The following is a 15,734-nucleotide window of genomic DNA, read 5'->3' on the forward strand; positions in this document are numbered from 1 at the left end:
ACCAAAAGCTTGAGCTAAAGGTATTTAAATACAAACCTAAAGGAGAAAATAGATTTAAGGAGGGAATCGCTGACTTTGGGCTTTGGAGGTTGAAGACACAACCGTGAATAGTGGGGCAATTAAACTAGAGGATGTTCAAGAGGCCAGAATTGGAGGAGCATAGATAGCTCAGGTTGTGGGGCTGAAGGAGGTTAGAGATTGGTAGAGGGTGATGTCATGCAGAGATTTGAAAACAAAGAGGAGAATTTTAAATCAAGGCATTGCCAGCTCAGAAGCCAATGCAGGTCAATTCAACAAAAATAGGAGTGATGATGAACAGAACTTAGTGAAAGTTAGGATAAGAGCAGCAAAGGTTTAGATGACCCATAGAGTCGTAGATATTTACAGTAAGGATGTGGGGGGCTGACCAGGAGTGCATTGGAATAGTGATATGGAGGCAGAAATGGGTGGTATTAGTGATGGTGTGGATGTGGTCAGAACCTCTTTTTCTGTTATTATATGCCATAATACTATAAGCACTTAAATAAAAACACAAACTGTTGGTAACGATGGAGGATGACAAGCATAATGGCAAGCATAATGGAAACAGAAACTCGGAGCAGGGGCACAGAGGTGAGCGAGAGCCGAGATCCAAGTAGTGGGAAACAAACCAACTAGCAAGCAGTCAGGAATGGTTGGGGAGGTAAAGGTAGTGGATCACGCAAGAGGGGCAAGAATAGCATGTGGGCTGAAGCAGTATCAGCAAACTGTCTGGAGTCAGAAGTCATCATACATAAATTAAGAGTAAAATAAAGCATTTATATTTTACCCCCCCCCCCCCCCCCCCCCCCAAACACACACACACACACACACACACACACACACACACACACACACACACACACACACACTCCCTTCCTCACACTTCGCACTTACACAGTCTCCAGTCACTCACTCACTCAGGTGCCAGTGGGTCCCACGCCCGTTGCTTCATGCTCTGCTCCGGCCCACCTGGGGTGCTCTGGACGCTTGGGTCACAGGCTTTGGCACTTCTGTTCCCTGGCCCATTTGCCTGGCACCTCTGCTCCCTGGGCCATGCATCCTAGCACCTCTGCTCCCTGGGCCATGTGCCCTGTCACCTTCTTTCCCCGGGTCTTGCTTCCGGGCCCTGGGCTCCCAGTCCCTGGCTCCCCAGACCTTCATTCCTCGGGGTTCTAGTGAGCTTATCAGCAGCAAACATGGGAAAGAAGTGGCCTATGATTAGAGGAGCAGCTTCATGTAGATTCTTCCATTCAAACTTACCTGTTGACTAGCACTCGATGGTCAACTGCCAACAATGATGAGTGACAAGGTCAAAGATGAAGAATCAGAAGATGGTTGAGGTCAGGGCACAACCTGACAAACACATGCAAGCAATGACCTAAGGCCAACTGTCTTACTTTATGCTAGATATAACTCCAATTCGTGAAGAGTTTCCCCCTTGATTCCGATCAACTTAATTTTTGAGGGGCTCTTGCACCACATGAATTAAATTTGTTGAAGACTGAAATCCATGATGCTGGTGACCTCCGCATGAGGTCGAGATGGATTATCCATTCGGCACTTTTGGCTGAAAATGGTTGCAAATGTCTCAGCTTGGTCTTTTGCACTGATGTTCTGGCTTCCCATCACTGAGAGTTGGGATGGGATGTTTGTGCTGTGTCTTCCTCCAATTCGTGTTTAATTATCCCCCAACAATCACGACTGGATGTGGCAGGATTGCAGAGCTTTAATCTGATCAGTCTGTTGTTGGATGGCTTATCCTCGTCAATCACGTGCTGCTTCATCTCTTTAGCATACATATAGTCCTGTGTTACAGCTTCATCAGGTTAATACCTCATTTTTAGGCATTCCTGATGCTGCTCCAGACATTCCCTCCTGCACTCTTCATTGAACCAGGATAGATCCCCTGGCTTGCTGGTAATGGTAGAGTGAGTCATATGCCAGGTCATGAGGATTTGGGTCTTGGTCTAAAACAGTTGAACTGGATGCCAGGCGGTTCAATTCAACCTGGATGGGAGTTAGGTTGAGGCAAAGAAATTGTGGCTCACTCAAGTTGGAGCACAGAGGATAACAAACACTAGAAAATGTGAATAGGGCAGCAGGAATCAGAGAGATCAAAACTTGCATCAAATAAATTTAAAACTTGCAATGAGCAGCCAATATTTTTTTTAAATTGAGAAAATTGTTTCACTTGCATTTCAGATGCAACAGGCAGAAAAAGCAGAATATTTCCAGGGGGAAGCTTAGTAGCTACACAGTGGGATGGGGAAGATCTAGAGTACCACCCAGTGGCAGAAAATGTGTTTCTGTTGAACTACATCAAATTACAACATTGAAACTGGTTATTTGCCATGTAATTCATCTCATCTTATCAACATATTTTTCTAATATTCTTCTCACTCTTTCTCCCTCATTTACTGTTCCGCTTCCCCTTAAATGCGTCTAAGTTCATCATCTCAACTACTCCATGTTGTCGTGATTTTCACATTCTTACTATTCTAGTAAAGTCGTTTCTCCTTATTGGATTAATTAGTGACTATCTTGAATTTCTGGCCCCTAGTTTTGGACTCACCCTCAAGAGGAAAAATTGTTTACAACAGAGGCAGGTTAAGTGTGCAAGTTGCTAATATAGTTCATCTCACTTATAACTGAAGCATTAGCGCCAATATGCCTTATCCACCATATGCAGTGCCTGGAGTAACAAATAAATGCTAGTATGAAGTAGAGGAGGTATAAAGAACTCATAATGATTATATTCAGCATATACCGAGGTGTTTACAAGAGGGGGTGCGTCAAATAGGCTAGGTGTGCAATCTCATCTTAAATGGAGTTGGAACGTGTCAATTCAATGCTTTATTATTTTTAATTTGGATATTATCCAAATGTTCCATAAGTAAATAAAGCGGCCTGTATGATCTCCTTCCAAACAGTTATAGAGAACCACAATGTATCCAGCTCCACAGGCCAGCAAGATATGCTGACAGAAGTAGCAGAGTTTTAGAGGTAACTGTGCGTTTGGAGATTCATGAGGTACAACAAGTTGTTTGAACTGCATAAATTAGCCGTGTCAGTTTAATGAGGTACAAATGGCACTTTTGCAATTGATGCTTTTCATATTAGCAAATGCTTAGAATTGCTGACTAGATATAGGTGGCTATGTGGGATAAATAAGGCAGCGTAAGCAATGGGAATTGTATAGGAGTTCCCAATGGAAATGTTGATATAAATGCAGTAGTGATAAATCAGGATGCATGAACGAAGGAGGGATTTTTACGAGATGCAAAATATTTACTAAGATGTAGTTAAATATAACAAATTGATAACTATGACAATGGGAAAGCTTTTATAAAGTGGAACAACAGAAGGACATGAGAAATAGGAGTAGGCCATTCAGTCCTGAAAGCCCGCTCTGCCATTCACTCAGATCATGGCTGATCTTCTACTTCAACACCATTTTCCCTTCTATCCCCATATCCTTTGATGATTTAAATATTGATCTCAGTCTTGAATTTATTCAACAATTGAGTCACCACAGCCTTCTGGGTTAGAATCCAAAGATTCGCCACCTTATGAGGGAAAAAAAATCCTCGTCGTCAGAGTCCTAAGTGGCCCACAATTATTCTGAGACTCTGTCCCCTGGTTCTAGACCCCCAGCCTGCATCTACCCCTGTTGAACCCTGGACAATTTTGTATGTTTGAACAAGATCACCACTCATTCTTCCAAAGTCCAGGAAATGAAGGCCCAGTCTATTTAATCTCTTCTCAGGAACCAATGTGTCCATTCCAGGAATGAATTTAGTGAGCCTTCAGTGCACGCCCTCTGTGGCAAGTATATCGTTCCTTGGGTAAGGAGACCAAAACTACACATCTAATACTCCAGATGCAGTCTCACCAAGATTCCATACAGTTGCAGTGAAATTTTTATTCTTACAAACTTAATAAAGGCGAACATAAAATTTGCCTTTGTAATTCCTTGTTGAACCTGCATATTAGCTTTCAGTGACTTCTGAACAAAGACATCAAGTCCCTTTGAAGTTCAACAATTCCCAGCCTCGCAACATTTGAATCATATTCTGTATCTCTGTTTCCCCCACCAAATTGGATAACCTCACATTTCTCCACATTGTATTCCATCTGCCAAATTGTTGCCCTGGACTGTGAGGCAGCGATGCTAACCACTGATATGGGGGATGTCAAGTTTTGGTTTATAAAGCCTCATCAGTTATGTACACAGTATCTCAAGGAGGATATAGTGGACTTGGAAAGGATACAGGCAGAGATTAACTAGAATAATACTGGGTCTCAAAGGGATACACTGAGGAAAGGTTCCAAACATCATGCTTGCATTTCCTGATTCATTTAAGATGATTCAAGCACTTGTTAAGGTAGATAAAGAGAGACGAGAGTCACTGGTCAAAATCCTCGAACTCCCACTCCAACAGCACTGTCGATGTACCTAGATGACATGGACTGCAATGGCTCAAGGCTTTTCACCACTACTCAAAGACAATCAGGGATGGCCAATAAAAATGCTGGTCAATCCAGCAATTCCCATAGCCCATGAAAAGAATAGAAAAAGCATGTGGTGCAAAAAGAACAGAAAGACAGACAGAATGATTGATAGAACAAGTTAGAAGAGGCACTGCAGAGAAGCACCACATGGCTGAACCTTAGTGTCAGGGTCTGACCTATGAGGGAAGATGGGCAAGACTTAGGCTTTTGGGGTTGGAAAAGAGGTCTTTGTGCAAAGCACTATAGAAAAGTTAACCCAAAATATTACTTAAACTGTGAGAGTAGAATAAGGGGCAAAGACGTAAATTAATATGTTCGGACTGATAACAGGATTTATATCCTTCATACTCAAGAGTAAAGATTGCTAATCAGATAGAGGAATCATGGCAAACGAAAAGCACACTTGCCTTCTATCAGCTTGTCATAAAATTGAGGCTCCAATGCACCAACGGCCATGTACTTTCCATCAGAAGTCTTGTAGGTTTCATAGAATGGTGCTCCAGTGTCCAGCAGATTTTCACCTCTTTCCCGATTCCAAAGACCTAATTGTTGTGATTTCCAAAGCCAAGAACTACAGTAAGCTGCTCCTTCAACCTAACAAACAGCAGTCAGATTTTAAAAATAGAAGAACAGAAAAATGGCAAGACAGAAAATATAGAGATCATTAAAATTAAATGTACTCACTTTCAGTCATGGAATCAAGAAGTTCCATTGGAAGTTTCTAATTTATATATTTAAAATAATTATACCATAAGATCAGAAGATATAGAAGCAGAATTAGGTAATTTAGCCCATTGAGTCTGCTTCACCATTCAACCATGTTTCTCATCCTTATTCTTCTACCTTCTCCCATCTTCTCCCCTTCATAAACAAGATCCTATCTATCTCTGTCTTAAAGACACGCAGTGACTTGGCCTCCACAGCCTTCTCCAGCAAAGAATTCCACAGATTCCCCACCCTCTGGCTGAAATTTCTCCTCACCTCAGTTTTAAAGGATCGTCCCTTTGGTCTGTGGCTGTGCCCTTGGCTTCTAGTTTCTCCTATTCGTGGAAACATCTTCTCTACATTCACTCTATCTAAGCCTCTCAGTATTCTGTAAGTTTCAATGTGATCCTCCCTTATCCATTTGAACTCCCATCGACTACAGACCCAGAGTCTTCAACTGCTCCTCATATGACAAGCCCTTAATTCCTGGGACCATTCTTGTGAACCTCCTCTGGACCCCTCCAAGGCCAGCACATCCTTCCTTAGATATGTGGCCCAAACTGCTCACAATATTCCAAATGGGCTCTGACCAGAGCCTTATACAGCCTCAGCAGTGCATCCCTGCTCTTGTTATTTTAGCCCTCTCAAAATTAAGGTGAACATTGCATTTGCCTTCCTAACTGCAACTGAACCTGCATGTGTTTTTTAATTAATTCATGGGATAAGGGCATCATGGCTGGGCCAGCATTTATTGCCCATCCCCAAGGGCATTTAAGAGTCAACCACGTTACTGTGGGTCTGGAGTCACATGTAGGCCAGGTCAGGTAAGGACGATAGATTTCCTTCCCTAAAGAACATGTTAACTTTAAGAGAATCCTGAACTAGGACTCCTAAGTATCTTTGTGCTTCAGATTTCCGAAGCCTTACCCTGTTTAGAAAATAGTCTATGCCTTTATTTTTCCTATCAAGTGCATAACCTCACACTTTTCCACATTGTAATCCATCTGCCACTTCTTTTCCCACTCTCAAAGCTGTCCAAGTCCTTCTGCAGCATCTCAGCTTCCTCAGCACTACCTGTCCCTCTACATATCTTTGTATCATCTGCAAGCTTTGCAACAATGCCCTCAGTTCCTTCTTCCAGATTGTTAATGTATATCATGAATAGTTTGGTCCCAACACTCACCCCTGTAAAACACCGGCTACCAGCCAGTCCTCTATCCATGTCAGTACCTTGCCTCTAACACCATGGGCTCTTATCTTATTTAGCAGTCTCCTGTATGGCACCTTGTTAAAGACCTTCTGGAAATCTAAATAGATCACATCCACTGATTCTCCTTTGTCTAACTTCCTTGTTACCTCCTCAAAGATGTTTAACAGATTTGTCAGGCATGACTTCCCCTTGATGAAGTTGCGCTGACTCAGCCTTATTTTACCATGTACTTCCAAGTACTCTCGAGTCTCGTCCGTAATGATGGACTCTAAAATCTAACAACAACTGAAGTCAGGCTATCCAACCTATAATTTCCCGTCTTCTGTCTCCCTCTCTTCTTAAACAGAGCTGTTACATTAGCCACTTTCCAGTCCTCTGGGGCCCTCCCTGACTGAGTGATTCCTGAAAGATCACCATCAATGCCTCCACAATCCCCTCAGCAATCCCTGGGGTGTAGCCCATCTCCAGGTGATTTATTCACCTCCAGAACTTTCAGCTTCTCCAGCACCTTTTCCTCAGTGATGACCACTATACTCACCTCTGCCCCCAACTCTCTTGAAGTTCTGGTATGCCACGAGTGTCTTCCATTGTGAAGACTGATACAAAGTACCTATTGAGTTCCTCCCCCATTTCTTTGCTCTCCATTACTACTTCTCCAGCCTTATTTTCCAATGGTCTAAAGTCCACCCTTGCCACCCATATAGCGACAAATCTCTTGCCATCTCCTTTTATAGTACTAGCCAGCTTGCACTCATATTTCATCTTTTCACCCCCGATTGCCTTTTGTTGTCATCTGCTTGCTTTTAAAGGCTTCCCTATCCTCTGGTTTACCACTAATCCTCACTACATTGTGTGTTTTTTCTTCTGCTTTTATGCTGTTCCTGACTCCCCCAGTCAGCCATGGTCACCTCATCCTCCCTCAGCATGTTCCTCCTCCTCCTTGGAATGAATTTCTGTTGTGCCTCCAGAATAACCCCAAAAAATCTCTGCCACTGCTGTTCCACCGTCTTCCCTGTTAGGCTCCTTTTCCAATCACCTCTGGTAAGCTCCTCCTTCATGTCTTTGTAGTTACCTTTATTCAATTGTAATACCATTACAACTGATTCCAGCTTCTCCCTCTCAAACTGCTGGGTAAATTCTATCATAGTGGTCACTGACCCCGAAAGATTCCTTTATTTTAAGTTCCCTAATCAAATCTGCCTCATTGTACATCACCAAATCCACAATAGCTTGTTCCCTAGTGGGCTGTACCACAAACTGCTCCAAACAACCATCGCATAGACTTTCCGCAAATTCCTTTTTTTGGTATCTGCTACCAACATGATTTTCCGTGTCCACCTACATATTGAAGTCTTCCACGATTATTGTAATATATTGCCTTGCTTACATGCCTTTTCTATCTCCTGATTTATTTTCTGCCCCACATCCTGACGACTTTTCCTTTGCGATTCCTCAACTCTATCCAAACAATTTCTATGCCTACTAATCCTATATGGCCTCTTGCTATCGATTTAAGTTAGTTTCTTACTAACAATGCAATCCTGCCTCTTCTACCCATCTGCCTGTCCTATCGATAGGACACATATCCTTGGATATTTAGATCTCGGCCCTGATCCTCTTTGAGCCACATGTCTGTGATGCCCACAACATTGACTCGCCAACTTCAATGTGCGCTCCAAGTTCATTTACCTGTTTCATATACTGCTTGCATTTGTGCACAAGACCCTCAGTCCTGCATTGAAAGCACCCGTTCTCATAGTTGTCCTCTTATCTGCTGTGCCTGATGTTAGATTCCTGTTGCTTTCTAAACTCTCTGTTCTATTATTTGTTCTGGAAACTCCTGAGCAACACCCCACCCCCCTCCCCCTCACCAAGTACAGGAGCCAATGTCCCAAGAATTCAAACTCATTTCTCCCACACCAACCTCTGGGCCACGCATTTACCTCTTTAATCTTATGACCCTGTGCTAATTAGCTCGTAGCTCAGATAGTAATCTGGAGATTATTACTTTCTTGGTTCTGCTTTTTAATTTAGCCCCCAGTTGCTCATATTCCTTCAGCTGAACCTGTATCCTTGTTCTACCTATGTCTTTGGTAAAGAACTGGATATTTACCCATCCCCCCCTCAAGTGCGTACTCCAGGGTACACGTGCCATGCTTCAGAGGATGATTAGTGCATAGCATTTCAAAGAAACTTTGAAGCCTGAACACTGTGCCTGAACTCTAGGTCAGCGCCTTAGAGGCAGTTGCAAACTAAAGAGCAGGGCTTTAGCACTGGGGTTCCTCTCACGGCCAAAGGGTAAGTGTGTGGATCAGAGGAATGTACCTGAGCATGCTCTCCCTATTATTCCCGGCTGCGGTCCAGGGACTCCTGATGTGGCCAGTGGCGAGTGTGCAGAGCAAGGTTTTCCAGCACAACTGCCTCATTTGATGGCACTCTGAGAGAAGATAGGACAATCATGCTAAGTGTGGGGTGGGGTCTTGTGGGATTAGAGGATCCCAGGATGCAAGCCCTAACCGATTGTCAATCTCTCTCCTTCCCCAATTCCTTACAGATATCAAAATGGATGGCATTGTTGGTCTTGTAGCGGTCGCCCTCGAATTGCCTGGTGGTAGCTGAGGAAGGCAGATGCCGGAGAAGGCGGCAGCAGAGATGACGCAGGCTGAAGGCACCACTCCATGTGCAGGGATCGCCGCACACCCTCAAGACTCACCAGCAATCAGGCCAAGGAGGAACCCAGAGGGTGTGGCCACAAGACTGCCCAAGGTTAGTCGTTCGATGTGATGACGTATAGCATGTATAGAAGGGCGTGGAAGCTTTGGAGAGTGCAAAGAAAGTTCACCAGGATGTTGACTGATCCCGATGGTGTTGGTTATGAGGAGAGGTTGAACAGATTATTTTCACTGGAAAGACGGAGGCTGAGGGGAGACTTGACAGAGGTCTACAAAATTATGAGAGGCATAGACAGGGTGGATGGTCAAATGTTTTTTCCAAGATGGAAGTGTCAATTTACAAGGGGACACAGGTGAAATGAAAATGAAATGAAAAACGAGTAGGCTTCAAATGAAGTTACTGTGAAAAGCCCCTAGTCGCCACATTCCGCCGCCTGTTTGTTACGGGAATTGAACCGTGATGCTGGCCTACTTGGTCTGCTTTCAAAGCCAGCGATTTAGCCCAGTGTGCTAAACAGCCCCGTTCAAGGTGAGAGGAGGATAGTTTAAGGAAGATGTGCAGTGTAAGGTTTTCACACAGAGCGTGGTGGGTGCCTGGAATACGCTGCCAGAGGATGTGTTGGAAGCAGGCACATTAGCAACATTTAAGAGGCATCTGGATGGATACATGAATAGAGAGGAAGTATCGGGATACGGACCGAGTAAGGGCAGCAGCTTTTTTTTTAAAGTTAAGGCATCATGATCAGTACAAGCTTGGAGGGACGAAGGGCATGTTCCTGTGCTGTACTTTTCTTTGTTCTATCAAAGAGACAATGCGGTACATGTGTCACATCCTCGCGGACTTGGCACCCCGTGGAGGAGGACACTCGCTCCCGGTGGCCGTGAAGGTCACCACAGCCCTGAACTTTTATGCAACCAGCTCATTCCAGGGCTCGAGCTGCAACCTGTGAGGCATTTCTCAAACTACAGCCTACAGGTGCAACTGGGAGGTCATGAATGCCCTGTATGCTCAGGCATCCAACTACATCACTGTTGAACTGGACCAGGCCTACCAAGATAAATGTGAAATGATTCATTTTGGAGGGTCGAATTTGAATGCTGAATACAGGGTTAAAAGCAGATTCTTGGAAGTGTGGAGGAACAGAGGGATCTTGGGGTCCATGAACATAGATCCCTCAAACTTCCCACCCAGGTTGATAGGGTTGTTAAGAAGGTGTGTGGTGTGTTGACTTTCATTAACAGGGGGATTGAGTTTAAGAGCCGCAAGGTTTTGCTGCAGCTTTATCAAACCCTGGTTAGACCACACTTGGAATATTGTGTCCAGTTCTGGTCGCCTCATTATAGGAAGGATGGATGCTTTGGAGAGGATGCAGAGGAGATTTACCAGGTTGCTGCCCAGACTGGAGGACATGTCTTATGAAGAAAGGTTGAGGGAGCTAGAGTTTCCTCACTGGAACGAAAAGGGAAGAGAGGTAACTTGATAGAGGTGTACAAGGTGATGAGAGGCATGGATAGAGTGGATAGCCAGAGACTTTTCCCCAGGGCGGATATGGCTATCACGAGGGAGACATAATTTTAAGGTGATTGGAGGAAGATATAGGGACGATGTCAGGGGTAGGTTCATTTCACAGAGAGTGGTAGGTGCGTGAAATGCACTGCCAGCAGAGGTGGTGGAGTCAGAGTCATTAGGGACATTGAAGCGACTCTTGGACAGGCACATGGACAGCAGTAAATTGAAGGGGTGTAGGTTAGGTTGATCTTAGATTAGGATAAATGGTCGGCACAGCATCGTGAGGGAATCAAAGATGAGTCATAGCCACAGAAACCACGGGGAAAGACTGCTGATGGCAGTCCCAGAGAGAATAAAAGGTGTGAAAGGCCAAACAGCAGGGAAACTAAAATCAGAGGGTAAGCTGTGACAGATATAGAGGGGAAGGGGGAAGCAAAGGGGAGAAAAGGCAAGGGGAGAGGGGTTAATATAATATATATATAAAGACAAGAAAGAAATAAAAGCTAAAAAACAGTTAAAATGAAATGGAATGAAAACAAAGGAGTGGAGGTGGAGGAGAGCTAATCATCTGAAGTTGTTGAATTTGATGTTGAGACCGAAAGGCTGTAGCGTGCCTAACCAGACGATAAGATGCTGTTCCTCTAGTTTGCATTGAGCTTCACGGGAACATTGCAGCAGGCCAAGGGCAGACATGTGGGCATGGGAGCAGGGTCTTGTGTTAAAATGGCAATCAATGGGAAGGTCAGGGTCCTGAATGCGCACAGACCGAAGATGCTCAGCAAAGCGATCACCCAGTCTACATTTGGTCTCTCCAATATAGAGACCACATTGGGAGCAGCAAATGCAATAGACCAAATTGACAGAGGTGCAAGTGAAACACTGCTTAACCTGGAATGAATATTTTGGGCCTGGGATGTTAAACATGGAAGAGGTAAAGGGGCAGTTATTACACCTTCTGCGATTGCATCGGAAGGTACCATGGGTGAAGGGAGAGGAGTTGGGTATGGTGGAGGAATGTACTAGATCAGTGTTCTTCAAACTCGGGGACGCGACCAGCGGGTGGGTCGCGGGCGGGTGTCGGGAGGGTCGCGGAGCCATCTTTCGCGGCACTCCCGATTGCGCAAATCCCCGTGCAGAAGCCAGCTTTTAATAACGCCAGCTGCAAGCGGCCTTTAAAATGGCCGGGAACATGTAAAAAAAATTTGGCTGCATTGGGGCCTCACGGTAGCATGGTGGTTAGCATCAATGCTTCACAGCTCCAGGGTCCCAGGTTCGATTCCCGGCTGGGTCACTGTCTGTGTGGAGTCTGCACGTCCTCCCCGTGTGTGCGTGGGTTTCCTCCGGGTGCTCCGGTTTCCTCCCACAGTCCAAAGATGTGCGGGTTAGGTGGATTGGCCATGCTAAATTGCCCGTAGTGTAAGGTTAATGGGGGGATTGTTGGGTTACGGGTATACGGGTTACGTGGGTTTAAGTAGGGTGATCATTGCTCGGCACAACATCGAGGGCCGAAGGGCCTGTTCTGTGCTGTACTGTTCTATGTTCTATTGTGCATGCGCGCTGATGGATTTTAAAAAACGGTCACAGCTTTTTGTTTTACAAGTTCAGGGGGGGTGTTATTCATTTTATTCATTTATTTTATTCATTTAATTTTTATTTTTTTCATTTATTTCATTCATTTTATTTTTTTTTACAAGTTCGGGGGGGGGTTTATTTGATAACATTTTATAGGAAAAAAAATGCAGAACTTTGGACAGATGGAGACTCCATACTTTCCGACACAGGAAGGCTTCATCCCACAGGTTCCATTGGAGGAGCGTGTATGAGAGCCAAAGGGACCCATTTCCGACATTTTTATCAGCAGCAAACAAGGTAAGAGAAAATGGTGGGTCGCTCAGGTTGCCGGCGTGGGTCGCGAAAGCCGGCGGGCATGGGTGGCGAAGGTCAGCCGGGTTGGGTCCCGAAGATTGGCCAGTTGATAAAAATGGGTCCCCGGAAAAAAAGTTTGAAGAACACTGGACTAGATTATCTCGGAGTGAACCGTCTCTGCGGAATGCTGACAGAGGGAGTGAAGGGAAGATGTGCTTAGTGGTGGCATCACGCTGGAGTTGACAAAAATGGCGGAGGATTATTCTTTCCATACGGAGGCTGGTGGGATGAAAAGTGAGAATGAGAAAGATACCTGGGCTGCAGGATTCTCCGTCATCACTGGGATGCTTGAGGTCCGGGGCCAATATCTGGCATGCATGTCGCCTTGCGTGCACTGGGGCATTTTGGAGTGCCCTTTATTAACAGGAAGGGGTTCCACTCCCTGAATGTTCAGGTTGTAAAAAACCATCGCCTCTGTATCATGTGTGTGCCCGCTATCCAGGGAGCGTGCATGACAACTACATCCCCTCCCCCTGCATCCAGTGTCCACTCAGTGCTCCTTAATCTTCTCGATCTTTCATGGTCTACTGCTAGATCTAGATGTGTTTTCAGGATGCACATCAGCGGTGGAGGCAGCCTGATGCTTTCCATGTCCTGTGGCCTTTGATGCCGTTGGCGGACATCCTGGAGCCAGAGAACCCAGGCCGACTGACCAGTTCCACAGGCGTCGCCATGCCACCCCTTGAGATGTGGTGTCAGGGGGCGGGGTGGGGGGGGGTAGAGAGAGATTTGGAAGAACTGGAGACCGCCGTAGTCTTCTTGGTGGTAGGCCCCAGGTTGGCCGCCAGTGCTTCCTCCCCCTGACAGTGCCCATGGGCCCTGGGTGTCTCCATGGGACAGAAGGGCAGCTGGGGTGATCTCCAGAGGACCCGTCATCACCTGATACCGTGGTGTCGACATCCGCAGCAATGCTCCTCAATTTATTTGACCACGCTCTGGAGTGCCTCGGCAAAGTCCATCTGTGCCTGAGACATGTCTTTCAGTGACTGGGACATGATGTTGAGGCCCTCAGTCAAGGTCGTAACAGACTAAGCCATGCCTTGGCATCACTACTTAAGATGTGGACGTTGTACTCCAGGTTTTGCATCGTGGCCTCCCTGCCATGCAACAACACCTGCAACCAAAACCTTTGGGACTCCTCCAATCGGCTACGCAGTCGCTGGAATATGCTTGACACCCCCTCCTGAATATCACGTCGCAGGCCTATTATCTGCATCAGCTCTGGGAGAACCTTGTCCAGAGGCTTGGCATCTGACTAGGACCCAGCTGAGTCCTGAGATCCAGCAGACTTCTGAATGCTGTCTTCCTTGGAGGTTCCTGCGTCCACCTGATGTGCACCAGCAACTGTGTGGTTCTCACCAGATTGTGCCCCAGATGCCTGTCCACTAATGCTGCCCACCGAGGGTCATATCTCTGCGCTGGTGGAAGGTGGAGATGATAGCTGTGATGCTTCGATGGTGATCTCCTCGGAACTCTCCTCTGAGGTGGGTCTCTTGAGTGGCGGGAGGGGAGGAGGAATGACACCAGGCAGTCTGGCCTCATCAAATGGAGATCCTGCGAGACGATGGAAATGTTATCACTGAGAGTGAAGGATCATTTTGTCTGACATGAACCACTCACTTGAGACAGGTCATGTGGGCCAAGGGGCAGTGGCGCACCTCTGTGGCGCTGGTTAAACTCGTTGTCGATGACTGCTCTCTCATCGGTTAACCTCGTGATCTCCAGGGCCCATTCTTCACAGGGCATGGGGACTCGGATTTCTGGGACTCCACTCCACCCCACCCCCGCAGTTTTGGCCCTTTCCTGCTTATATGAGCTATCTTCTCCTGCGGAGACAAAGAAAGGGCATTGTGAGCCACACACTTGATATGTCAGGATGGTCTCTAACAGATGGCATGTGTGGGCATCGCAACTAGACATGAAGGAGTTGTGCTGCCAGTGGGTTCTGAGAAACAAGCATGAAGGTCAGATGTGGGGAGAGTGCGAGGTGTCAGCCAGTGGTCTGTCAGGACAGAGGAGGCGGTTTGGGAATTTGAGGGGTGGCAGGCAGAACTAATGTCAGAGGATAGGAGGTAACTTATCACTGTGGCTTGGTGGAGGTTGCTGGTCTTCTTCAGACATTGGACGGCGTTCCTCTTGGTCACGCTGCCCAAACTGACAGCTGCTGCCACTGCCTCCCAGGCGGCATTGCTGACCCCGCTGCTAGTTCTCCGACCCCCTCGGGGGAACAAGATGTCCCATCTCGCATCCACAATGTCGAGAGGTCTGGCCAGGTTGGCATCCCCAAAGCGAGGAGCAGGTTTGTAAGCTGCCATGCTTGTGTGTTGATTCGGAGTGAGTGGTGAGGGAACATTTAAAAGCAGCTCTCTCTTGTTAGCTCTGAAGCGAGTCAGGCGAATCAGACATCTTGAGAGCTAGTCATGGCAAGAAGCTCGTGGGGGATCATTTTTGGCATTCAGTGTCAATACGGGCCACGATCCCGCTGATGCAGCCGTCAAGAAACACCCCACCAAACGCGCACAGATGACACTTAGAAATGTTCCCGTTGAATCGTGCCGAATGTCTCTGTTAATATCCGATCAAATACTTTCTACATCTTAAACACTTCAAATTATTTTTGCATTACTCCACCAGATTTCAGAGATTTCTGTACTTAGATTAATAAGTCTTTGCTTATCCACAGTTCCTAGTTTTCTACCATTCAGAAAATAATATATACTCTGTCTCCTACATCCTTATTAATTCCCTATCTAACCCAATAGATTTTCGTTAATTCTCTCCATTCCCATTTTTATTAAGTCTCTAATGGAGAACCGTGGCAATATAAATGACATCCATATTAGAGGGGTTGACTCCCAATGGGTCAGAATGGAGGAGAGTTTGTGTAGGGGGTCAGGAATTAAGGCGCTAGCAACAGAGCCGCTCCGATGGCCCCGGGGAAATACTCAGGGAGTCCGGTAGTAATAGCTGTGTTGAGAATTTGGAGGCTGTTTCGACAGCATCGGGTTGGGGCAGGGTCAAGGGAAATGCCGATTCGGGGGAACCATAGATTGGAGCCTGGGAAGTGGGATGAAAATTTTCGGAGATGGGAGGAGAAAGGAATTAGGACACTAAAAGATTTGTTTTTTGGAGGTCGGTTTGCAGGATTGAAGGAGCTGGGAGCGAGGTATGGGCTGGA

General features: G+C 46.1%; 1 protein-coding gene across 1 annotated transcript in view; it reads right to left on the minus strand.

Annotated features, from left to right (window-relative positions):
- amacr (alpha-methylacyl-CoA racemase) overlaps positions 1-15,734 on the minus strand; it is a 106,585-nt gene that overhangs the window by 35,697 nt on the left and 55,154 nt on the right. The window contains exon 5 of the mRNA XM_038790614.1: positions 4,941-5,127. Within this exon, the coding sequence (XP_038646542.1) occupies positions 4,941-5,127 (187 nt within the window). The remainder of the gene's footprint in view (positions 1-4,940; positions 5,128-15,734) is intronic.

The sequence above is a fragment of the Scyliorhinus canicula genome, chromosome 3 (genome assembly GCF_902713615.1).
Source record: "Scyliorhinus canicula chromosome 3, sScyCan1.1, whole genome shotgun sequence".
Classification (NCBI taxonomy): domain Eukaryota; kingdom Metazoa; phylum Chordata; class Chondrichthyes; order Carcharhiniformes; family Scyliorhinidae; genus Scyliorhinus; species Scyliorhinus canicula.